General features: G+C 43.3%; 1 protein-coding gene across 1 annotated transcript; it reads left to right on the top strand.

The window, feature by feature from the left end:
- Nucleotides 1–621: 621 nt before the first annotated feature.
- FGF2 (fibroblast growth factor 2) lies at nt 622–27,015 on the top strand. The gene is made up of 4 exons (XM_056855031.1): nt 622–660; nt 4,237–4,672; nt 25,541–25,644; nt 26,801–27,015. The coding sequence occupies exons 1-4, from the start codon at nt 622–624 to the stop codon at nt 26,984–26,986; spliced, it is 765 nt and encodes a 254-aa protein (XP_056711009.1). The 3' UTR covers nt 26,987–27,015.
- The last annotated feature ends 421 nt before the right edge of the window (nt 27,016–27,436 follow it).

Consider the following 27,436-nt stretch of genomic DNA (forward strand, 5'->3'; position numbering starts at 1 on the left):
AGGAAGAGGCAGGGAACTCTAGATGAAATCAGAAGCAAGATCCTGGATTGGATTGGTTTGGTGAGGAGGACAGGAGAAGGCTTGAGGTAGGGAGGAGCTATGTCTGGGAAGGACATTCAAGGTGGAAACCTTTCTAAATTAGGGAAAGAGGAAGAGAAGCTTTAGGGCATCTTTTGAATAACCTCCTGAGATCGCCAGAGGTCCTTTTGTTAGACAAGACTGAGGAGAGACAAGAGATTATTGTGCCCCGAAGCAAACTGATTGGATTGAAGTGCTTGAATAATAGTTACACAGCTGACTTCTCTCCCCCCACCCCCCACAACAGGCAACTTGTGAGGCAGATGGGGCTGAGAGAGTTGGGAGAGAACTGTAACTAGCCCAAGTTCACCCAACTAGCTTCATGTGTAGGAGTGGGGAATCTAACCTGGTTCTCCAGAATAGAGTCCACCACTCCTGGAGGAGCAGAGAATCAAATCCGGTTCCCCAGAATAGAGTCTGCTGCTCCTAACCACTACACTATGCTGGCTTTTCAGTGACTGTTTAGGAGGTGGGAAAAAAGGGGCAGGGAAGGTGGCAGAAACACATTGCTGCTCGGTAAGCTGAGGAGGTGTCTGCAGCGCTATGAGCGAGCAGGCAAGGCAGCAGTGGCAGAGGCAGCAGGTAAGAGGAGGGAAGGAAAGTAAAAACAGCAGAGGAATGGATGGCAGCTGGAAGGCAAGGTGCTAAAAGCCAGAAGAGCAGAGGGGAGCTGCAGGAGGAGTGTAAAAGTGTATAAGTGGTAGGGGACGGGAGGTGGAAACAGTAGCACAGGTTCTATTTGCTGCTGCTGCTTTCTCTTTCCTGCTTCTCTCGTGTTGTGGGGTGGGTGAGAAGGAACGAAAGTGGCCGGAGGGGGAGAACAAGGTAAGAAGATGAGACTCCCCCTCTTGTGTGTCTTGCAGGGCCCCAACTTTTATTTAAACACTTCAAAAATTACTTCATGTCAAAATCATCTCTGTTAATGCCTCACTGGTCCTTAACTGGACTCACATTCTTGGTTAATTATCTTATAAACATTGAACACTCTACAAGGTTATTTATACCGGTTTTATCAGATAAATCCACTGAAGTTAGGTATACACCTTGTCAGCCTGTTTGCTACTTTTAATATATCCAAATGATGATTATTCCATATGCTTAAAACGATCTATTGGCTATGAGTTAATATATCATATCTTTGAACTATACTCTTCCATCTTTGACTGGGCTGTTCTTTTCAGATACTCCTTGCACCTGAACCTAACATGCAGCTAAGTGTTTCTTGTAACTATTGATACGAACCAGGCCGTCTCTGTTCTACTTCATGGCTACAACCTTCTGAGGCCCCTTTATTTTTTGTTCATCGTATCCAAGTATTTACTGAAGCCAGTCATTCTTTGGTTCTAGCCTGCAGAAGTACGGTCTGCAGTTTTGTCAGTCAGGACCAGAAACTGCTTCCCAATATTTTTTGGGTGGTGTGTGTGCGTGTATTGTATGTATAATGTTTAATTCAAGCCAGGCTGTCGTTTTATGTAAGAAAGACTATATTGCTAGTGTTGTGCCCAGAAAAACGCTATCCTAGATAAGTCAGATCAAAGGATAACGCTGGAGATCAGAAGTAGTTTTCAGCTCACTGTTTAATAGTACTAAGTTTTAAACAGCAAACACAAAAGTCAGACTACAGAAAGAATCACATTAAGAGTCACATAATTAATCACACTGCTGTTCAGTATTGAGCAGCTTTTATACATTATCTCAGTAAAGATACATTTCTAAATCACCTCATACTGTCATTGTTCACAGTCTGCATTAAACCAGTTCTTTTAGCTGAGACATAAATGTTCCTTTTCTTTGCCTAGATACTGAGCTAGCTGTACAGAGAAGACGCTGTGTTCTCGAAGTTGCAACATTGTGGAATGTGGTGCTTTTATGCAAACAATGAACTGTGTAAAGAGAAGACAGGGGGGGGGGGTTCTTGACACGCCTTCTACATGGCATCACGTCTAAAAGAGGGATTTCTGCACCAGTTTATGTACACAGTCAGTTAGTAGTGCCACAGGTAAAATACCTTTATCGTGGGCACTTCACTAGTTTTAGAAACATGAAATTTTAGTATAGTGTTGGGAAACACCAACATGAGACTCCATTGTTCCTGGATCATAATATGCTCTGGCTAAAGAAGCCAGTCTGTGTTCCAGAAAAGACTCGACTTCTTGTAGGTAACTATGGTTATGTGTTTGGCAGCTGTCCTTTCCATAGAAATATATCCCAAATTCTTGACTAACTTAAAACACTGAAATTTAATTGAAAAGTTTTCTGTCCAGCACAAAGAAAGGGTAATTATCATTTTGCTATTCCCTTTATTATTTTAAGTACGCATGCCTTAATTTGACTGCTAAATGACAAAATGTTAGGAAATATAGTATTATCCAAGCGGAGAGAAAAAGTACAAATGCAAGTCGAGGTGTTGAAATGTACTCTGAGCCAAAGGGAATGTTGGATTGGACAGTTGGGAGTTCGGCCACTTTGGGGGATGGGGAATCCTGACTGTTAAACAAAAAACACAACACGACCCAAAATCAGACACTGTTCTAATCTAAAACCAATCTCTTGGCTTGTTTGGTCACCAAATTCTTCAGGGAGGCAAGGCAGTACTGCAAGCGGCATGGTGACCCTGTTTCGCCAAGCTTGGCTTGTTGCCTTGGAGTTTCCCTTTCCACCACTTGCACGCTCAGTGAGGATGGCTCTTCCCTGTGGCCCCACCAGTGCCGGATTTACGTATGCTAAACAAGCTATAGCTTAGGGCCCCACTCTCTTAGGGCCCCCCCAAAATTTAAAAGAAATAATAATTATTTCACTATTAATTCACAGTGGGTAGCCGTGTTTGTCTGCAGTAGTAGAAAAGGGCAAGAGTCCAGTAGCACCTTAAAGACTAACAAAACTATTTTCTGGCAGGGTGTGAGCTTTCCAGCTCACTTCTTCAGATACAGCTAGAATGTGAATCCATCTGTCTTTAAGTAGAAGAGAGTGATTCACATCACAGATGGATTCACATTCTAGCTGTGTCTGAAGAAGTGAGCTGTGGCTCACGAAAGCTCACACCTTGCCAGAAAATATTTTTGTTAGTCTTTAAGGTGCTACTGGACTCTTGCCCTTTTCACTATTAATATACTTCTTAATTGTATTTCAGTTCAACCATTACTTTGATAAAATACATATTTTGTTATGTGCAAATGGCTTTAGATACCTGTTGTGTGTAAAGTGCCGTCAAGTCGCAGCCGACTTATGGCGACCCCTTTTTTTGGGGGGGGGGCGGGTTTCAAGGCAAGAGACTAACAGAGGTGTTTTGCCATTGCCTTCCTCTGTATAGCAACCCTGGACTTCCTTGGTGGTCCCCCATCCAAATACTAACCAGGACCGACCCTGCTTAGCTTCTGAGATCTGAGGAGATCAGGCTAGCCTGGGCCATCCAGGTCAGGGCAGATACCTGTTAGCTCTATAAATTACCATACAGCATATATTCAACACAAAAAAAAAAAACAGCGAGAATTTGTTGTCGACAGCTGGACCTATAAAGGGCCCCATGACCTTCGATAGCTTCGGGCCTCGTCAAACCGAAATCCTGGGCCCCACTAGGCCCCACACGGCCCCTCCCCCTGCTCTTCTTCGCATAGAATTGGACGACGGCTTTGCGGGGCCGCCATCCGGGTCTCGTTCGGCTCACTCTTCCCGCCTCTTTCGGCAGGCACCTGCTTTCGGCCGGCGTCGCCCGCGGCGCGCTGGGGCTGGGGCGGGGGTGTGACCGTTGGCGGGGCCTGCCTCGGGGACGCGGGAGCTGGCGGGTGACGCGCGCGCCTCTCCTCTCCTCTCCTCGGCGCTGCCCGGGCGGGAAAAGGAGGGCGGCCTCAGGACTCCGGCTGCGTCGTGCGAGAGCGCTGGGCAGGCGAGGGTGAGGCCGCGGAGGAGGGGACCTCTCGCCTCTCCATCCCCGCCAGTTCCCAGCAGCAGCCGCCACCGCCTCCCTCCCTAGTGGTGCCGGGCAGCAGGCGGAGACCCAGCCCACCAAAGAGGCGCGAAGCAGGGGGCGGCGGGAGGAGCGAGAGCCTGAGGGGGGGACAAACGGATAACCGCCCCGCGTGAGGGCTGTGTGTGTGTGTGTGCGCGCGTATTTGCGTGTGGGGCGAGTCGAGTCGGCCGGCCCCTCGACTTTGCCGCCAGAAGGGCTTCTCGCGCTCCCGGCCGGCCGGCTCTGGGCCGCCGACTGCGCATCGGCGCCCCCTTCGACCCATCCCGGCCCTCTCGCCCCTCCCGGCGTCGAGGCTGGGAGGCCGCGGGCGAAGGCAGGCGGGGGCGAGGCTGGGGGGCCGCGGCCGAGGCCGAGCCGGCCGGCGAGGGAGGGTCGGGGTGGCGGGCAGCCGCGCCAGGGCCGCTCGAGGGGAGCCGCGGGCGGCGGCGGCGGCGGGGGGGATGGCGGCGGGAAGCATCACCACCCTCCCGGCCTTGCCCGACGACGGCGGGGGCAGCAGCGGCGGCGCCTTCCCGCCGGGACACTTCAAGGAGCCCAAGCGGCTGTACTGCAAAAACGGAGGCTTCTTCCTGAGGATCAACCCCGACGGCAGGGTGGACGGCGTCCGGGAGAACGGCGACCCCCACAGTGAGTCCCTGCCCGCCGCCCCGACCCCCCCCCCCTTCGCCTTCTCCCCGGCTAACAGGGCGAATGGCCGGCCGGCCGGCCTGCCTCCCCCTTCACACCACGGGTGGCTTGGGCCACGTTATGGAATCATAGACTCATAGAGTTGGAAGCGACCACCAGGGTCATCTAGTCCAACCCCCTCCACAATGCAGGAAACTCACAACTACCTCCACACACACACACCCAGTGACCCCCACTCCATGCCCAGAAGATGGCCAAGATGCCCCCCCCCCTCTCATCATCTGCCTAAGGTCATAGAATCAGCATTGCTGACAGATGGCCATCTAGCCTCTGCTTAAAAACCTCCAGGGAAGTAGCACTTACCACCTCCCCAGGAAGCCTGTTCCACTGAGGAACCGCTCTAACTGTTAGAAAATCCTTCCTAATGTCTAGACGGAAACTCTTTTTGATTTACTTTTAATCCGTTGGTTCTGGTCCGACTTTCTCGGGCCTATCTTCGAGCCCTTAAACGCAACTGTGGTAAATATCAGTTGGAGCTTAGATGGAGCAGGATCAGGTTTTGGACCTTTATCCCTTTCCCTTGCAATTTATAAAGGAGCTCTGCCCCCTCTCACCCGCTGGCCACAAGCCCTACAGCCGGTTTTTCAGTCACCCCTTTCCTTACCCCACTGGTTATCCTCTTCTGCCACATTGATCCCATCCAGCCACTTCCCCTCAGCATGTGTGCCACCCAAATTGGGTACCCTCCTCCCTAGCACTCATTTTCTACCTCTTTGCCTGAATTAATCAATGCTGGTGCTTACCTTCCTATAAGAAGTAACTTCATCCAGAATTATCAAAAATAGTAATATCTTTCTCAGATTGTATATGTATTAACTGGTCCTAACTTTGGCCTGTAAGACTGTAACATTTGAGATCTTAAATTCAGCGCTACCTTTTCCTACATTTATTGTCTCTCACGTACCTGCCTTTTTGCTAAGCCATCCTGCACAGTGCCTACTATCCCTCATTCTGAGCTCCCTGCCACCTCCTCAAGAAAGCATGTAGGCCAGATGCTTAGCCCATACTTAATGTGCATTCTGTGTGTTACCTCCCTTGAAACCATTTCTCTAGATTGTTATATGCCCCACAATTTACTGCTTTAACTCCTTCTCATTCTCCAGCTCTGCCCCACTGTGTACATCATCTCCTTTACATCCACTAACCCCACTGGTGCCCCCCTGGCATTGTGTCATGTCATCCAGCATCCGTTTCCCCCAGCTTTGCTCCTCCTTGCTAGAGAGAAGAATTATGTAACCACTTTTCCAAGGGCTCCTCTCAGTGAGCATTATGTACTTCCACTGGACTTCATAAATGTCATCATCTTCATCCACAGCCAATCACCTCAGATCCTCCTTGTATAAGTTGTCACACCTATGTCTTCTGCTGCTCAATTATTGTGTAGTCTCTCTGGCATCCACCCCCCCTCCATTTCTCCCCCTCACATTGTGTGATTTCATCCTAAAGTTTCACATGCCCAAGATTTAAGTATCTAATGTCCAATATCCATATTTCTTTAGCCACTGCATTTTATACTTTAGCACATGTAGCTGCTACCTTTACCTTTTATTCAGCGTAATATCAGTATTCGCACTGCTGCACTAGTTCAGCACTGTCTTTCTTACAGTTCTCTAGTATCTTCTGCCAATAATAATAATAATAATAGTAGTAGTAGTATCTGGTATCTGAAGAAGTGAGCTGTGTCTCATGAAAGCTCATACCCTGTCAGAAATTTTGTTAGTCTTTAAGGTGCTACTGGACTCTTGCTCTTTTCTACTGCTACAGACAGACTAACACGGTTACCCATCATAGTAGTGGTAATAATAATAATACTTTACACTGCTTTTCTAGAAATGTATTCAAGGTGGTTTAGGATAAAAGCAATACATCTAAAGCCGAACATGTTTCAGTCATCTTAATGTCTCAGCCTTCTATCCTTCTGAGGTCGGTAAAATGAGTACCCAGTTTTCTGGGGGTAAAGTGTAGATGGCTGGGGAAGGGAATGGCATACCACCCCCTAAACATAGTCTGCCTGGTAAACGTCGGGATGTGACGTCACCCCATGGGTCAGTAATGACCTGGAGCTTGCACAGGGGACTACCTTTATCTTTAATGTCTCTCAGTGATTAGCGCACCAGTCATTTCCCCACCAATCCCGGGTACGCCACTCTTTTTTCTACTTGCAGTTCCATTTGTGGCTCTTGACAGTTTGTCAAGACTCAAGCCCTAGTTCTATATTCTTATGTTGAGTCTTGTGGTTGGAGATATGGCTTTTTATTTAGGTGTAAAAGCGTCTGGGTTCTTACGTTGGGCATGTTCACAAAAGTGGAGAAAGAGAGGACAAACCTGTGCAAATCAAGATTGTACTATTAATATTTTTTTGGAGAACTTATTTTTTACTTAATTTTTAATAGATTACTACAAACGCTTTCTTTATTTTATTGCGCTACTTGCAAAAGTCATTTTGGCATTTTCATTACCACAGAATATAAGTATCATTAAATGTGATTGTTTAAAATATAATACTTATTAGGTGTACTTGATTTTCGACAGGGATGAAATTGGCATTACTAGCACACTATTGTGAAGTCCTAATTAGATTAGCTAAGGAACATAATGTATCCTGGAATGGGCCATCTACAAAATCTGTTTTAAATACAGAATCCTGTAATTTAAGAGCTCCCAGTAAATTTATGTACAATATATTCAACATTTTAATGCATTGATGTTCCATATATCTTAAAGTTTTCGTGGCTAAAAATAATTTAATGGTATATATACTGTAGAGGAAGGATACTGTTGGCTGACAGAACAATCCTGAATGAGGGGGTAGTTAGGGGATGACTGAGGTCAGCCTGAGAGGCTTCCCAGCTTGAAAAAACAGGTTAAAATGTCATTTAAAAAACTTCTGTGAAACTCCTCTATTGAGTTTTATGGGGCTATGCCAGCTATTTTGCAAGCCCAAGTAGCCATCTGCAAAAGGGGGTGTTCCTGGGCCAATAGGATTTAAGAAGCTGACTAACATCAGCTCCGCCCCTGGGGAGGTAGCGGCAGCACCTGAGCCTCGCGCTGCCACATTGCTCCCCACAGCTGGCGTATGTTGCCCTGTGTAGGGGTCATGCCTCCTCCTCAGCAGTTTGGATCCCCCCCTTTCAGGATTGCTTGCAAAATGTAGGTAACACAAGAAGACCTATAGTAAGAAAAATATATTGTTTATTCACTTGCCACTGGATTCCTTGGTCTTTCAAAAAATGTTGGATGATGGTCGCATATAAAGCAAAACAAAGTGAGAAAGATTAATGTAGATCAGTGCTTAGGGGAGGAACCAGGTGTGTGTGTGTGTGCGCGTGTATACAATTAGGCTTTGTATTTCTATTGTATATATTAGTTTGCTCACATAAGTACTTTGCAAGTTATTCCTTTGACTGTAATAGTGTTCGAAATACTTATTGTTACCTCTCTGTTTGAGCTAGATCTAAAAATGATAGCTTGCATCTGGGATTCTCAGTATACCATTGTCTTATTTGTGAGCAAATGCACTCCTTCTGACATTAACACTGGAAAGATTTGTGTATGCATTCCCACGAGCAAAAATTAAATGTTTGAAGATTTCTTGACACCTATCAGAAACACAGTGATACTCTTAGAATGGAGTAATTCTCCTTAGGAATGCAGTGACAGTCAGCTAGGCTAAGCTGGTTTATGGAAGTGATTAAAGCTGAATCTATATTTAACCATTTGGTCAAATGTTTAACAGTTTATGCATGGACTAGTACTTAAATAATCAGGCTGAATAGATATCCAGATATGGACTAGGTGTCTTGACTTCATTTATTCACTTATTTTTCCTACATTACTTGCTTATCATTACAGACTGTAGCATTTTCATCTATTTATTCTGCTTTAGGCAGTCATGTTGGGGAAATAGTTGCGTTTTTTTGGAGTAAGGGAAATGATCATTTATTTATAATCTTTTGACCTACAAAATCTCTTTGTAACCATAGATAATTGAAACATGAGAGGCAAGAACTGTGTTGAAGCTTATCTTCTGTTGCTTGGTTGTTAAAGAGGTTTACTTACTGTAACTTGCATCACTTCAAATATGTTACAAAGACTGAAAGCAGGAATTGACCCCTAAATCCCATTTGTAAGCTCTTATTGCTGCAGTTTCTTCTAAACACTTTGATATATTACTTTATCCTTTTTGTTTTTGACAAGCTAAAGTAATGTGAAAAACAAATGGGACAATTATAAATAGTGATAACAGCAACTGTAACTGTATTTTTTTATCTTCTGATTTTCCCTGTTGTTTTGTATAAGTCTTACTCATTCTACAACATTTCTAAACACATGCTATGATAAAAAATTGCTGCTTTGCCTTACACAAGAACCTTTACTAGATTTTAAAATTTATTTTCTGTAAACAGCTGACCACCACTGCCCCATGTCATATCACAGAGTGCTTTTGAAACTTCTTTCAGTTTTAAAAAGCGGTTTGTGATGCAGTGTGGGAGCCTGCTGTCTGAGCAAAGAGAAGCTATGTAGTCCTTGGCCTATTTATTTGGCACAGGTAAAGCATGTAAATCATGTCTTAAATGCCTTTTCTCTTTCTGCCATTCATTTTTATTCTTCCTTTTACTTTTGCTTTTTCCTTATTCATGACTTACTCCCTTCCCTCTTCATAAATTTCAAAGTAATTCTACTAAAATTATATCCCATGTACCCTGTATTTATATTTAAAGATGTTTTAAAAAACTATGGCACCAAAAGTGTATTTGAGGTTCTCCCAAGCAGTCTGCACACATCTAAATATTAATGGATGATAAAAAGCAGAACAGAACATTACTTTCAGTGAATGTGTACCCCAGCTAAGTGTTTCATACAAATTACAAACGTAGAAAATACAAGAACTGCTTTAAGTGTTTGTCAAGACAGCATCACATGGGGTAACATCCTAAATATCATATGCCGTAATATCCTAAATTGTCATACATGGCAATAATTTGTCACATGTGGCCTTTCACTTTTCACACCAACAGGCAGTTGTTAGTTCTTCAGTTTAAAGCCTTCTGTCATTTTCTCCTCTAGTATTTTTTTCTGTTTTGTAATTGCCTTTGCTTTTTGCTTTTTTCCACTTTCCCAAGTTCTCTTCCATCGCAGTTCTCTTGAAGTCTGAAATATCCTCTTTCTCCTTACAGGTCATTTGCAGTGCAAACTTAAGCAGAGTTACATCTTTCTAGACCCATTGACTTCAGCTGGTGTAACTGCACTTAGTATTGAATGGGGGGGCAAATTTTAGGACTGGAGAGTCACATCTACTCTTTTCCTACTTATGATGTCCCTGTTAAACTGTGTCTCATCTTGTTTCAATGCTGGAAGAATCGTATTCAACTCTGAGTATTCAAAAGTGGGCAGAGATATAAAGTAGGTAGAGATGTGGACCCCTCTTCCACTTAGTTGCTTTTAGTGGTCCTTGATCCTCAGGGTGAAAATTATTAATTTTGGGGGTGGGTGGTAACACTGGATTGCTAGCCAATACTAGAATCTGGCGGGCTGATGGTCCTAACAAATTGTTAAGAAGCTTGAGGACTGGCTGAAAAGTTCCCATTGGTGAGATGTAGCCTTTGTTCCTGCATGTTCTAGAAACATTTTGCATCTATAATCCTGACTGGTGTCATTATCAGGAGTGGGGTAATCATTATTTGCTTTTTGATGTAGGGGACTATGTAAGGAAATATTTAGCAGAAAGAAGGGATAGTTACTAAAATTCCACATTCTAGGTGACAGTATATGAGATTCTTGCTCTCTAGCAATAGAATAGTAATCATATATGTATTGTAATGTATATTGGAATTGATCTAAATCACTAAGAAGAAAAACAATTTTAAATCATTGCATTGAATAAATTTTCCCAACTTAAATTCCCGAAAAGTAAGCACAGAAGCTGCTTTCTATATAAATTAAAACATTGCTACTAAAATGCACATTTATACAAACTAGAACCATAGTCCTAGATCTAGAACCTATGATTATGCAGATCACATGCACTGCAGGATTATATCTACTTAGAGACAAACTTCTATTTTCTCTATACCATGATATCCTGGATCCTAGTGGCTTTAGACAACTTGCTAGTCTTCCAGTAGGAAATTCACAATGATCAACTTAGTAATAAATGCAATACATGGTTTATTGTATCATTTATAATGCCTATCCTCAGTCATTAGATACCAGAAAAGCATGTGCAATGCTAAACAGAGTTATACCCTTCTAAGGGCCAAACTAGACATGTGGGTTTTTTAAGCATTTGGTCAGGTGTTCCCCACAGCCACACAGCAGCTGTGGGGAATGGATGTTAAAAAATAAAGGAGAGCCTGATTACCACCACAGGGGTAATCCTTCTCCCCCACACCCCTGGCCATATTCCTGTGTTGCAACAGCTTGGGAGCTTCCCTGCGCTGTTTCAGCCAGGGAAAATGACCACGGGGAGAGAGCTTCTTCCCCTCACAGCAGTGATCTGAGCCAAAACCGGCTCTCCTTTATTATTTTTAATACCCATTCCCCAAAACTGCTGTGAGGAACTTGAGTTGGGTCGAGGGAATTAAGACCCAACTCTTTAACAAAATAGAAATGCCTTGAACAGAGATTGTGATGCTATCTTTTACCATATGAAGGGGAAAAAATGAAGCTGTATGTGAGCAGAAACGTTGAGAATAATTTCTTCTTCTAAGGAGGTTAAGGAAGCTGCCACAGGATTCGTGAAATACTTTAGTTCTCTGTGGTAAATACGTATGATGACAAGTGTTCTGTTTGGGTACCAGGCCCCGGGGCCCAGCCTTGTTGGATTTGTGAGTTCAGAAGAAGTTATTCTGCCACTGCAATTGTGATGGGAAAAGCTGCACCATCCAAGATCAGTTAAAACCCTGTGAGTGGGATGGAATTTGGGTACTGTAGATTCTGTATAGGAAGAACAATGTCTCAGTTCTACAGCCATTTAGGAAAGTGCATAAGGAAACATTCTTGAACTAGGAGGAAATGCAGAATATAAGTGTTTTAAAAATAAGTGTGCATCATAAACCAATGTTAGAATTGTTCTGTACGTGCTTAACCTAAATTTACAACTAAATGAATGAGTAATTTCTGAGTATGTATGCCTGCTAAGTAAGGTAATTTGCACTAGTCTTTGCATTTAAGTAATACGTCCTCAACAAGTAGGCTTAAATTTTTAACTAGTAATTTGGCAGTCTCATTTGGGCTCAGGTCTAGCCTAACAATAAATCGTATGAATTGTCTTATAACAAATTTCTTGCATTCCTATCCAACAGTAGTATTCTATACAGTGTAAGATCCCATGTATTGATCCCCTTCTGGATTGGGACCCACATATGTAACAAGGTGCTCCATGCACAAAGAACCCAGCTTGATCCCCCGTCCAACTGGAACTACATGTATGATTGCTTACTGTTGGATTGGAACTGTTTGCACAGTGTTGAAGAGATTATTGGTGCTATCCGGTTTGAAAGTGCTGATTACCTGCTTAGGGAAATTTTTCTCTTTTCTTAAGAACTAATTGGGAGCCTTGTCAACATTATGTGACAAAGTTTTTTAAGAGGTTCTCATTTTTTATGCTGCTTTTGACACTATAGCGTACTCATTTGTCTTGAAGCATTTGGACAGGAGTGGGGATCAGAGCAATAGTGCTTGTGTGGTTTAAATCCTGTTTGTCAGACTGTATTCAGAATGTAATGGTCAGCCTTTGAATCTGTAGCCTGTGATTTGGCCTGTGATGTTGTGCTTTGTCACTCTTGGTTTTTAATAGCTATGTAACATTATTGAATGGGATTCTCCAAAGCTTTGGATTGGATGTCATTAATGTTATGTATTTTTTTGAATAAGCCTCCAGAAGCAGCTGTCTCTGCTGTAGACTTGTGTCTATTTGCTGTGGTTAAGTAGCTTAAACTGAATTCAAACAGAAGAGAGGTGATGCTGGTTGGTAAGCCTGATCTTCTGCAGGGGACTCTGCTACCAACTTTTGATGGAGCCAAGCTGTCATTGACTGATTTACTTAAAGGTTTGGGAGTTTTGTTGGACCCAGCTCTTCTGCTAGAAAACCAGATTCATATACTATCTAAAAATGTTTCCTCTGCTACTTCTTTTTCATGGAAGTTAACTCCTCTGTTAGCTGACCTAGTCACAATGAACTATACTAGTCACCTTGAGACTAGACCACTGTAAGGAATTCTGTGTGGGGCTGCCCTGGTCAGGCTGCACCGGAGTATTGTATACGGTTCTAGAGGCCTCACTTCAAAAAGGATGTGGACAGAATCGAGCAGGTGAGGAGGAGCAAGACGAGGATGATCAGGGGCCTGGAGACCAAGCTCTATGAGGAAAGGCTGAGGGAGTTGGGAATGTTTAGTCTGGAGAAGAGGAGGTTGAGGGTGGACATGATTACTCTCTTTAAGTATTTGAAGGGCTGTCACTTGAACACATGAAGCTGCCTTCTACTGAATCAAACCCTTGGTCCATCAACATCAGTATTGTCTACTCAGGAGCAGCTCTCCAGGATCTCAGGCAGAGGTCTTCCACATCACCTACTTGCCTTGTCCCTTTAACTGGAGATGCCGGGGATTGAACCTGGGACCTTCTGCATGCCAAGCAGATGCTCTACCATTGAGCCACAGCTGCTCCCCAGAGGAGGACAGGGAGCTGTTCCTGTTGGCAGCAGAGGATAGGACTCACAATAATGGGTTTAAGGGGCAGGCGGAAAGGTACCGGCTGGATATTAGGAAAAATCTTTTACAGTAAGAGTTGTTTGACAGTGGAATCAGCTATCTGGGGAGGTGGTGAGCGCCCCTCACCGGTAGACTTTAAGCAGAGGCTGGACAAGCACGTGTCATGGATGCTCTAGGCTGATCCTGCATTAAGCAGGGGGTTGGACTAGATGGCTTGTATGGCTTCTTCCAACTCTATGATGCTGTAAGGCAACCTGGAAACTTCAATTGGTCCAAAAGACACAGCTCAGATGTTGTCTGGCACTAGCTGCTTTGTGCATGTTACGCCTATCTTGAGATATTTGAATTGGTTGCATGTTTGTTTCTGGGTATAATTCAAGGTGCTGGTTTTTGCCTTTAATCCTTTCATGATATGTGACCCAAACACTTAAAGGACCATCTCTCCCAGTTGACTATGTGGAGCAACTCTCTTCGTACACTCAGCTTCTCACAGAAATTCCCTTACATAGACAAATCAGAACTGCTACTACCTGATCTTGGGCTTTCCCCCACACTGATAGAATTAACAGCGCAGTCCTACACAGAGCTGTACTCTTTTAAGTCCATTGGTGCCAGTGTGTTTAGAAGGGTGTTATTCTGTTTATGATTGCACTGCAAATTGATCTGCTTTTGAGAGATCAATGCTGTTCTAAATAAAGGTTTCATATTGGTTTGAAAGCCCCTGCAAGAAGCTAGCATCGCCATAAAATCTTGCAATCATTTATTTGGGGAATTTAGTGAAAATTGTCTTGTTAATGAACAGGCTGATGCTTCCTGTTTCCTCATATTCTGTGCAAATGGCTCATGTTGCACAATTTGTGTGTGTGATGATAATACAATATTTACAAGTCTATGCTGTCTCCAGCTCTTTCTCTCAAGATCCATTATCTCCTGCTTAGCCTTGGTCAAGCTCATTTCAAAAAAAATTTCCTTTTGCTGTAAACTGGTTTAAGTTTCTTCACACAGATGTGTGTTAGGTTTCTTCACACAGATGTGTGTTAAGTTTCTTCACACATGTGTGTGTATTGGTTTTGTTTAATTCACACTATGTTTTCTTCAGGTTCATAGTTTGTTGCAGTCACAGTCCATTTGGGGATTCTGTCTCTCCAGAGCCTCAGATCCAAACTAAGCGTGATGGCAGCAAATGCATCTGTCTGAGTTGGGTCACTTCTAAATCGCTACAGTGAGCTAGGGAGATAGCGGGTGTGTATGCTGATTCCTTAGTATGCTACCCCTCCCCTTGTGCACTTGGCTAATAATAATCCAGATAAATTGTTTTTGTGCTCTGCTTCACAACACTTGGAAGTTCAGGAGCAACATTTAACTAAAATGGATTTGGCCTAGTAACTTCACCATAGTGTATGTCATGCAGGGGCCTCATGAAAGAATTTTCCTCAGAAGGCCTCTCTGCAACTATGTTGGAGATGGGCCTTGAGCTTTTGGCTTGGAACTGGCTTTTCCGTAGTAGAGACGGTAGTAATACTAGTCATTGATCCAGAGACGTGCAGCCTGGGCCTTTTTTCAGTAAGTACACAGACTCTCTTCTTGTAAACTGAAATAGAAGTGTTTTGCTAATCACTTTCTCAGCTGAAATAAATTTGCTGCATACTAGAGATTCAGATTTTGTATGACTTTTTCCTCTTCTTTTATGAAGCTTTTTTGTTTACTTTCTCACTTTATCAGGATCGTGCAATGTTCTAAGCAAATGTTGAATTGCTGTACAATTTTTGTGAGCTCAGTGAAATTAGTACCCTGAAAAAAAGCTAGTGAGGAGCCTTGAGTTTACCACTGAACTCTGATTCCTGCTTTTATATAGAAACAAATTAAGAATGGGATGATTGTTTCAAAAGGATCTCAACTTTTGTAGCTGTTTAGGTGGAAATGTTTTATGTGAGAGGAGAGAAAAAAATTAATAACTGTGCTGGATTTTGCCATGATTCTGATGTTAAAGCTTAACAAAGCAAGAAACCCACTGTTGATACGTAGAGGAGGCTGTGTGGGAAAATGTGGTGCCTGCCAATTCCCCTGTCCCCACCACACAATTTTTGTGCTCAAGAAAGGAATAAACTAAACTGAAAGACAAAGAATGGAGGTATCTGTCAAATCTCATATTAAAAATATAATATATATTTTGACACAGGATTATTCTCCCTCCTCTGGAAACTGTAGGTAAATGGAAAGAAACTCGACATAACTGTCACAGCCCTTTCTGGTTCTTAGCCCAGAAAGTTAGTGTTTCTAGTGCCAACACCATGGATATAATTCATTAACCATGTGTTTTTTTGAAAATGCTGTATGAGCTGATGGTATTTACCAAATTTAGAAAATCCTAGAGATGCCTTTTTCTTATCTAAATCCTTATATAAAATATTTCTTTCCACTACAATAAATCTAGGGTGAGAAAATAGGATCTTTTGTTGTTGTTGTTGCCTGCCATGTGGAAGTGAAAGCACTGGCTGAGTTCTTAATACAAATACTTCCTCTAAGATAGAGGGCATGCAAATGTGACCAGAATATTTTACTTCAGACATCACCTCCAAACATTAAAGCAGCCATAGCAAACTTGTTTGGAACAGACAAGCTGTTGTGCAGTGGCTGCATCTTAGTAACTTATGTCCAGACTTTATATGCTGCTTCTTGTATCTCAGCCATAGCAAATAATTTACTTCTCAGTGAAGCAATGCTAAAAGTCAAAGTGGAGAATGAGAAATAGATAGAGATGCCCTCAAACTAGAACTGCTTGTCGCTGTTCACAAATATAGATTCTTTTGGTAGAAATGGGGGCATTAAAGGATATATAGATTAGTTATGCACATTATTCCAACTGTAGAAGCCTGAAAAAGTGCTCGCTTCTACTATACATTAACTAAGTATTATTAAATTTGTCACTGGGCTATGACAACTACTCTCATTCCTCATTCTATAGTAAACAGCACTGATCCAGAAGGCGATAAACTTCATAGTATATCAGCACACACTAGACTCTAGATAAGGGGCATTTCAATGAGATCCCCCTGTGTAATAACAGTTTATACTGTTTATACTAAGGAGAGTTACTCCAGTCTAAACCTATTGAAACAAATGAGCTTAGACTTCAGTAAGTCTCTTTAGGATTGTATTGATAGATTAGCTTGTAGCTTTGTAAATCTCTGACAGACAATATGTAACTTTCTGGAGAGATAGGCTGTTTCCGTGCTTCTAGGAAAGGCAGAAAAGAATGGCTGTGCTTCAGATGATAGAAAAGGCTTGGCCGAGGAGTAGGAAATGGCTCAGAAATAGCAAGAAAATGTCTCTGTACTAGGAGAAGGGTTGGTTTTCTCATCTGTCAATAATGCTGTTTGGGAAGGAGAAGGTCTTGAAGGATATGGTTCTTCCCACTTTTGATGGAATTCAACTGACCCTCAGCTAAAAGCCTTGGGGTCGTACTGGATCCAGCTTTATTATTGGAGAAGCAAGTTACTGCAGCTGCAAAAAAGGCTTTCCCGCTCTGAAGGAAGGTCATCTTGGAGCTTTGGGTGTTTCTCGTCCCATTGCTTGGAGAGGCAGGACTAAATTTGTTAAAAAACTACTTATCTTTAGCAGAGATAGCCTTGATTCCTCCGATTCCTTTCCAAGCCGTTTCCTACCCCACCCCATCCTTTCGTCTCTGTCTGCGTTTTGTCTTTCGTCTGTCTACCGGACCTTAGCGGCTTCGGCCGACATTGCTCCGGGGAGAAGTGCTGTAGAGGGAGGGAGACGAGCCAAGATGGCTGCCCCCACAGTCCTGTTGGAAGAAGTAGAACTTCTATCCGACAACGACCATGACGCAGCCTACAGCAACCAGGCGAAATTGAACCCCTCTGTTAGCCGCCCAGGCGGGCATTCAAAACGGGAGCCAGGGGAAGCCCCCCCCCAAGGCCGAAAAAGACGGCGCGGCAAGCAGCGGCGCGGCAAAGCCGAAGGATAAAAAGAGCGGGAAAAGAACTACGTGCAGACGCCATAATAGACAGAGTGCCACCTCGACCTCTAAGGTCCCTGCCGGCTCCTCTGCTCTCAAGCGGGCGGACAAGACGTCTAAGGGTAAAGTACCCCCACCCTCTGCTGAGTGTGGGGCCCCAAATACAATGCCTTTAACTGAGGAAAGGGTGAATACCTTGATACAGAATACCTTCGAGGACCACTTCCACAGGCTGCAAGCCCTGATAGTTTCAGCCCAAAAGGGAGGGAATGATTCTAACTTTCATGGAGGACCCCATAGCTCTGAATCAGCTTCCCAGTCCTCTGCATCATCATCTCCCCTGCAGGAACAACCAGGTTGCAGCCAGGCCACAACCCAGTGGCTTACCAAGGCAGCCTTAAAGGCTAATTCCAATAGGCTTGACATGACCATTGGGGACGATGCCTCCTCTCGCGGCAGGGGATCCGTAGCTGATGACTTAGAGGAAGGAGAATTCATCTCTGATGAGGAGCTCCCAATTATTCAGGAGCAGCAGCCTAGGCTGTTTAACTATGAGGATTACCAGTCTCTCCTGGCTAAGGCTCTATTTGCCCTAGACCTATTAAGTGAGCCAGAGATTTCAGAGGAGCCTCAATCAAAGATTAAGCGCAGGGGCTCCAAGGACTACTTTCCTCAGGGAGACTCCCACATAATCAAGGTTCCCCTCCCTGTGCATTTTGAAAACCTGATAAGGTCTGAATGGGACAAGCCCCTTCATAACAAGCAATTCTCGGGCACAGCCAAAAAACTATATGACATGGTACCATATGCTATGGACATGTTAGAGCTCCCCGTAGTAGATGCACCTGTAACTGCACTTCAATCTTCCGATTTCTTCATGGAAGACGGGGGGGATTTATTAAGGATATGCTAGACAGAAAAATTGACTTTCTGTCAAGGAAGGTCCACGAGGCCTCTGCTCTAGCTATTCAGGCCAATACCACCACGGCTCTCATAGCCCGCATCACTAACGCATGGACCAAGAAGCTCATTAAGCTCCTTCCCACAGCCGATAAGAGGGTAGCTGAGGGACTTTCCAGAGTACTGCAAGCATCCTCCTTCATGGCAGACGCATCACTAGATGCGCTCCAATTTGCATCCAGAGCGGTAGCATCAAACACAGCCATTCGTCGGGCCCTCTGGCTGAGACCATGGCAAGTCGATTATAGATCCAAGGCCATTCTCCTCGCTCACCCTTTTAAAGGAGGCAAACTGTTCGGAGAAAGGCTGGATAAGATGTTGGCTGACACTAAAGATAAGAACAAGTACATGCTTAAGAATCAAAGAAAGGATTCCAGACAAGCTCAGTATCCTCAAACCTTCTGCTCATCCCACACTCTATCAAGGTTTAGGCAAGACCAAAGGCGCCCTTCCTGGCCATCCCAGCTTGGGTCCTTTCGTAGATTCAGTAGATTCGGCCGCCCACCTCCCTCCCAGAAATTTAAAGGGGACAAGTTTGACAAGTTCCCCAGGGGGAACAAACAGTAAGACCAACATCACCATAGTGGGGGGTAGACTTCAAAGCTTTCTTCCACAGTGGACTAGGTCTCAGGCGGATGCCTGGGTCCTCCAATCAATTCAACTAGGCTACTCCATAGAATTCCGAACAACACCACCAGATCGGTTCCTAACCTCCCCATTGTATAAAAATTCGGAAAAGCATGAGAGAACTGTGAACGCCATTTCACATCTCATAGAAATAGGGGCAATAGAAGAGGTGCCAGTCATGGAGAGATTTTCAGGAATCTACTCCGTATTTTTTACTGTCCCAAAGAAAAACGGGGACTGGCAAGCAATTTTAGACCTCAAATATGTGAATCGCTTTGTACAGAAGAAAAAATTCCGCATGGAGACCCTCAGATCCATCATTGAGGCGCTCCGTCCTGGCACACACATGACCTCAATAGACCTTACTGAGGCATATTTACACGTCCCCATTCATCCATCACATAGGCGATTCTTACGGTTCAACTACATGGACTTACACATGCAATTTAAGGCCTTACCCTTTAGCCTGGCCTCTGCCCCACAAGTGTTTTCAAAGATCCTAGTCACCATCGTGGCAGCACTGAGAAGAGAAGGGATCCAGCTGCAACCTATCTCGATAGGATCTGCGCTCCTTCCATCGCACTAGCCATCGAGCATACAGACCAAGTCCTGCAGACCCTTGAAAGCCACAGTTACCTCATAAATAGAGCCAAAAGCTCGCTGACTCTGACGCAACATATTCGACACTTGGGAGCCACTATAGATTCCAGTCTGAACTGGGTATCTCTTCCACAGGACAAGGCAACCAAGTTGGCTGCCATAGCCAGATCAGCAGCCAGAGCTCCACAACATCGTCTCATGGCCCTTGCAAGACTCCTTGGTTTGATGATTTCTTGCATCAGCTTGGGGCCCTGGGTCCGGTTCCACTCCAGACCGCACTTCAGCCGTTCCAGCTCCTTATATCTCACAAGATCGACAAACGTCTCAGACTGAGTGCAGAGGCCAGATCCAGCCTAACTTGGTGGTCCAGCCCCTCAAACCTGGCCTCAGGACAACCTGCACGAAACACCTATTCAGGTCTTTACCGATTCCAGCCTAGAGGGATGGGGTGCGACAGCCCCAGGAACCTTCACCCAGGGTACATGGACCCCATCGGAGACCAAGATGCACATCAACCTTCTGGAGTTGAAGGCCATCCGCTTGGCCCTATTGAGGTTTCAACACATTCTACAAAACCACCACGTCCTCATATGCACAGACAACGTGGCAGCCAAGGCCCATATCAACCGACAGGGCGGATCAAGATCAAGACGTCTGAACAAGGAGGCCTCCATCATCATGATGTGGGCAGAGAAACACTTTCTCTCATTGAGGGCGGAGCACATCTGAGGCATCCACAACCTCGAGGCAGATTGGCTGAGCCGACAATCAATTCAAGAAGGGGAATGGATACTGGATCCACTTACATTCCGGTCAATCACAGATCTATTCGGGGTTCCGGAAATCGATCTGTTTGCCTCCTCACCGAACCGACAGGTCCACCGATTCTTCTCCAGGTTTTTCCACCCCGAGGCGGAACAAGTGGACGCCCTTCTGTCACCATGGCCACGGGGTCTCCTGTACGGTTTTCCACCTTTACCGACTCTCCCGAAGATCATTCGAAAGATCCGATCAGAGAGGGCGGAGATTATCCTCATAGTTCCGAACTGGCCATGCCGCACTGGTTCCTGGCACTGATGGAGATGTCAATCTGTTCTCCGTGGCAGCTGCCCACTACGCCCAACCTTCTCACCCAGGGACTGATAGTACACCCGGATCCAGGATGGTTCCAATTGACCGCGTGGAGATTGAGAGGGCTAGGCTATTAGATCTTGGTCTGTCCCAAGAGGTGACCTCTACCATTCTACAGGCCAGACGTCCTTCCACCAAAAGAATATACGATTACACTTGGAAGACCTATACTAGATGGTGCAATCGAAAGCAGGCCAACCCCACCTCACCAACCCTACCACAAATCCTACAATTCCTACAGGACGGGGTACGGCAAAACCTTAGGGCTTCCACCATACGAAAGCAGATTGCAGCCATCGCATCAGTCTGCCCCACCTTAGACGGGGTCGCTATGTCCTCACACCCCCAGGTCAAAGCCTTCATAAAGGGCGTGGCCCAATCCACACATCCCGTAGTACATCGCTTCCCCACCTGGAGGCTCAACACAGTCCTCTCGGCCCTGACCAAGAAACCCTTTGAGCCATTGAGAGAGGTCTCTCTAAGATTTCTCAGAATGAAAACCCTTTTTCTAACGGCCATCACTTCAGCCCGTCGGGTTTCCGAACTAAAAGCCCTTTCCATTCGCAAGGACCTTTGCATATTTCATAAGGATAGAGTGGTCCTCCGAACTGATCCCTCCTTCAACCCCAAGGTACGGTCCCGATTTCACGAGGCCCAGGAGATTAATTTGCTGTCCTTCTGCCCCAGCCCTTCCGACCCTAAGGAACGGTCCTGGCATGCCTTGGATGTACTCAGGGCTCTGCACATCTTTATTTCAAGAACGGCATCCATCAGAAGGACTGAATTCCTGTGTATATCCATAGCTGCGCCTAATAAGGGAATGCCTATGTCTCGCCAGACAATCAGCTCTACTATCCATGACTGCATTAGGGAAGCCTATATAGCCAGTGGCATTCCAGTGCCCTCAGGAATTACAGCACATTCCTTACGAAGTACTGCCACTTCGGCCGCATTCTTCAAACAAGCGTCAACAGAAGAAATCTGCAGAGCGGCCATCTGGTCAAATCTTTCCACATTCATTAGACACTATCACATTAATACCTTAGCTTCTGCCGAAGCTGCCTTCGGTAGACGTATCCTACAACACGTAGTGGAAGATGAGGACTCAGATTCCCACCCAATACAATAGCTCTTGGACATCCCAAAGCTCCAAGATGACCTTCCTTCAGAGCGGGAAAGGTACATTGTTTACTCACCGAGAAGGTCCTTTCTGCTCTGAAGTAGAAGGTCATCTTGCCCACTCGGAGATGTATCTCATCTTCTAGGGTGGCTTACGTGCTCCTCAGCCAAGGGGACAATAAATCAACGCACACATGTATTCCTCATTAAATAGGAATTTATTAAATTCATGTTTCTAATACATTATGGTTATACAGTTTTCACAGTTATTACGACTAGCTGTTATGTTTACCTGTTTTTCCCTGTCTCTCGTGAGCTCTTAGTAGTAAACTGGAAGTATGGGCGTTCCTCGCCCTGAGACAGGAAGTAGTTTTTTAACAAATTTAGTACTGCCTCTCCAAGCAATGGGACGAGAAACACCCAAAGCTCCAAGATGACCTTCTACTTCAGAGCGGAAAGGACCTTCTCGGTGAGTAAACAATGTACCTTTCTACCAACTCTGCCTAGCTTGTAAGGTGGCCCCTTACCTTGATACGGCTGACCTAGCCACCTGGCTCCACGCCATAGTAATATCAAGACTAGACTATTGCAATGCACTGTACATTGGTCTTGCCTCAAAATCAACTCCAACTAGTCCACAATGCCTCAGCTTGGCTATCAGCGGGCGCTTGATGGAGCATGCATATTACTTCCATTGTAGAGACACCCCATTATTACTGGGCTCAGCTTAATTAATTATCTTGCATTTCTAGTCCCCCCTCCCCAGCCAAAACCAGGCTCAGGTATTGGCGATCATATATAATGGTATTGACTATCATATATAAAGCCCTTAATGGCCGTGGCCCCTCTTATTTGCAGGACCACCTTTCTCCCTGTTCTTTGCCAATGCAACTTTGCTCATGTCAGCTGGGGCTTCTTCAGGTGCCAACCTGCAAATGGGCAAAATCAACAGCTGGCCATACACCTTCTCTTTTGTGGCTCCTGCCTTGTGGAATGACTTGCCAGAGGAGGTCAGGAAAGCTCCTACTCTCCTTGCTTTCGGCAAACTATGCAAAACTGAACTATTCAAGAGGGCTTTTCTGCACAGGTAATAGGGTTGCACTGTACAAAATGATTCACAACCTACTTGGATAAATGATTAGGGACTGTGGTCTTTACTGCCGTGCATAGGATCCTATTGTGTAATTTTTGTACCACTTCATGTGTCATGTTAATGCTTATGCTGTGCTTCAATTATTTCTGGAGGTACTAGACTTCTGAAATCCTAATGCATTGGTTATTGAGTGTCCCATTTTGTTCATTATACTGATTCACTGTGAAATCTGCCTTGAGTCCCTGTAAGAAAGGTGGACTATAAACAAACAAACAAAACATTGTAATGCTTGCATATCTCTGCAGTTTGGCATCGTTCTCTACAGAGGCAGCATAAATAAAACTTTACTGATTGTAAACATAATAATTCAATGAATGGAAGGAATGTGTTCATTTTAGAATGGTAGAGAAAGAATGGAAAACTAGCAAAATGTAAATTTCTCCCAGCAAAGTACAAAAATATTACTGTTAAAACTTCCTATTGTATTTCTGTATATTATATTTTCCAAGTGTAGTACATCAGTTTTTAATTATCAATAAAATGGACATATCACCTTGTTCTTGCCAATACTTGAATATCTTGTGTTTGATTGGTCATGTATTTATTTTTCTTTTGACAATTTGGCAATAATTTAGGCTTGCCAACTTCCAGGTGGGCCTTGGAGTTCCACTGGAATTACAACTGATCCCTAGACTACAGAGATCTGTTCCCTGAAGACAATGGCAGCTTCAGTGGGCCCTGAGGGCCCTCTCCTTTCTAAAACCCACTCTGCCCAGTCTCTACTCCCAAATATTCTGGCATTTCTCCACTTGGAGGTGGCAACATTACAATAACATGGTGGTGTTTATCTCAGCAACCATACATAGTTCATTTACCCATTTATTCAAGGAAGTCTATATAGCACATAGGCTCTTAGACAGAATAATATAACAATAATTGAAATGCAAGAGAAAAAAGAACATTAAGCCGTTTGGGGAAAAGTAAATATTGAGTACATAATTAAAAATATCGAATTAAAATTGCCACAGTATAACTGCATATTTAACTAGGCACTAAATTAATGGCAGTAGCTTGAATTTTTAGTGCAGCCATGATATGTTTGGCAACTTCCAGTGAGATGTGATTTTCATTTCTGGAAAGAAGATTATGTAAGTAGTAGTTCTCTGAATGGTTGGGGGAAAAGGGGGAGTTATCAGAGACTGCCAAAGAACTTGCATGTGAAGAAAAAGTGTGACAGGTCTTCAGGCCCCTCGAGACCATAAGAACAAACAATAATTACATGAAAGAAAAAGAAAGGGAAAATATGCATCTGAAATAATAAACTAATATAATAAACAAATGATAGCAACAATTATGAGCAGTAAATAGCGATTTAATAATTTGCATTAAATGGTGATATACTTTTGGCAATACATTCATTTTTCTAGTCATTAAATTTTGAGTTTAGACCATCTCTGCAGGTCCTCTTGTATCTTCACCCACATTGTTTTGTAATTGTCTTTAAGTAGTGTGTCGTTTTGTCTAGTCAGGTTTATTTTCAAATATTTAACTGGATTTGATGTTACTTTACATCCTGTAGTCCTTCTGATATCTTCTGCTTCCTGCTTTGTTAAAATTTTTAAAATTATTTTCAGCTTTTTCCTATTGATTTTATAGCCTGAGAAAGAGCCAAATCTTTTAATTTGTGTGAGAGAACATAGTATTGATAGGGGAAACTTGGGAAGTTAATAATTAAAGAGTGTGTTGTGTAGATGCTCCCTCTCCCCAAAAAAGGTGAAGACAAAAAACATGGATGCAGCCCCAAATGTCTAGATTAGTTAACTTCATTAAAAAAAAAATTAAGGTTGAAAATGTCATAATGATCTGGAAGCAGTTTTTTTGAACCACTTTAAAGGCCTCTTTATAACTAAACAAGCTGCTAGACTACACAGAAAAGACGGACTACAAAAACCTTTTAGACCTAGTGTTGAGGTGGTTCACAGATGTAAGTTGATTTATTTCCTTACTTCCATCAAGTGCCAGCTTTTAAACTTTTAAATACTCAAGCATTGATGAAGGAGCATCAAGATGCAGATTAGTTCTCAGTCACATTTTGCAATATAGATTTTAGGTTAATGGTTGAATATTTGCAGTCATGTGTACACTTTGCATGTTTACTTTTTCATACTACAGAAGGTATAGTTGGCCACTCTTCATTTAAATTTCAGATAATAACACATAAATATACCTAAGTATATATTATTATTTGAAATTTAAATGAAGTGTAGCCACCTGTCCTTTCTGTAGTGCAGTAAACTCATCGTTGGGTTCAAATGTAGAATCTTATTTCAAGGAAAGGGTGACTTATCAGTTGGACTTCTCAGTTTGAATCGTATAGGTAAAAAGATTCAACATGCATAATTTGATTTGAGAATAACTGTTTTGTTTATTGTACAACTTATTTCTTTTTCCCTTCACAGTACATTTGTTTATAAAACAAATACTTTATATTTCTAAGCTTCTGCTTCATTTAAAGTGATTTGAGAAACAGCTTTCACTTGGTAAAACAAAGGAATTACTTGAAAATTAATGTTATCTTTCTTTCTGTCTAGTCAAATTGCTACTTCAGGCAGAAGAAAGAGGTGTTGTGTCAATTAAAGGTGTATGTGCAAATCGTTTCCTTGCTATGAATGAAGATGGCAGATTGCTTGCACTGGTAAGGATATACTACCATTTATAAATAAACACTGTAAAGGTCCTATAAAAGTTGGGTACAGGAAGGTGATTTCAACACTGTGGGATGGTCACTAAGGCTAATCTTGGTGCTTTTTCATGGCAATAGAGACTGATTTATAGGACTGTATGTGTGTGTGTGTACATATATATACTTGTTGAAGTGGTTCATACATCATGATAATGAAGAGAAGGATTTTATACCCTGCTTTTCTCTACCTTAAGGAGTCTCAAAGCAGCTTATAATCACATTCCCTTGCTCTCCTCACAAAAGGCACCCGGTGAGGTAGGTGGGGCTGAGAGAACATATGAATGGCCCAAGGTCACCCAGCAGGCTTCATGTGGAGGAGTGGGGAATCGAATCTGGTTCTCCATCCAGGTTAGAGTCTACTGCTCTTAACCACTACACCATGCTGGCTGATGACAAACCACAGGAGCAGATCCTTGGACTGAGATACTCCCTCCCATTTCCTCTACTCCTTATATATGGCTTGATAATTAGAGACTTCCACTTTTGTGGGAAACCAGTTTGTCATTAAGTTTGAACCACTAACTATGGCTTGGTCTCTTCTCTCCAACTCCCAATTCTATTCTCAACCTGGTTTGGAATTCTGGTATGTTAGGAAGAGATCATACTATGGTTTGTGGTTCTGAAGTAATAACCTATGGTTAGCTGAGAAAGCAAGTTGAGAGGAAAAGACTCATGCAAACCCAAGAAGCCTCCAGGCTCATCCGTGCAAACCATGGTTAGGTGTGAAACAAGCTCTTACCAGATGGGGATGTTAGTAAATTTAATCTAAAATTATGGCAAGTTGGTAAATCTATAATGATTATATTTAGTTTGGGCTATTAAAATAGTTAAAAGCATAGAATTCCTGATCACATTACATTACGTAGAGGGTTTAATTTGTGATAACATAAAGCTGCCATATTAAATATCCATCTCCAGTTTGAGATTACTTGTGTGTTTACAGTATGTATATTATGTGGGTCTAGCATAAAGTCAATTATTTCGCTAAGTGGGAGGAATCCTCAGTCAAATTTTAATTAGTCAGGAAAATCTAATTATGACATGACATGTAAGTAACTGACTGGGAAAAAAACCTCTCTGATTATGACTGCTCTTCCTTCATTTTCAGAAATATGTAACAGATGAATGCTTCTTTTTTGAACGCTTGGAATCCAATAATTACAATACGTATCGTTCTCGGAAATACCGTGATTGGTATGTTGCACTGAAACGGACTGGGCAGTACAAACCTGGACCAAAGACTGGACGAGGCCAGAAAGCTATCCTTTTCCTTCCCATGTCTGCCAAATGCTGATTACGGTGATGTGGCCTACAAGGTATGCCGTAGCAGCTGCAGACCTCCTCCTTTTCTCACAAGACAAAAATGTGACCAAATATTTGTCAGGATTAACTTCACTTGCTGACTGATATCTGATTATTACTGTGTAGAACTGTGTATTGCAGCTTTCAAATTACTTCATTTCCAGGAGCCACTGTGCCTTTTAGCATGTGTATAAGTATGTGCATGCATGTGTGAGAGAATGTGCTAGGATGAAGCACTTATACACATTTAGTACCAAGTCAATATTGTTTTCTACTTGAGGATCCTAGAATAATGTTACAAAATTATTAGATTTTTCATATAAAATCTGGTAATTTAGCAGAGTGTTCAAAGGCTGTTGTGCACAACAAAGCCCATCTAGTCTGTGTGCCAGGAACAAAATTGCTCAGAGCCTTTTATCTATTCAAACTAATATACTTAATT

Source organism: Euleptes europaea, chromosome 9, assembly GCF_029931775.1.
Source record: "Euleptes europaea isolate rEulEur1 chromosome 9, rEulEur1.hap1, whole genome shotgun sequence".
Lineage (NCBI taxonomy): Eukaryota > Metazoa > Chordata > Lepidosauria > Squamata > Sphaerodactylidae > Euleptes > Euleptes europaea.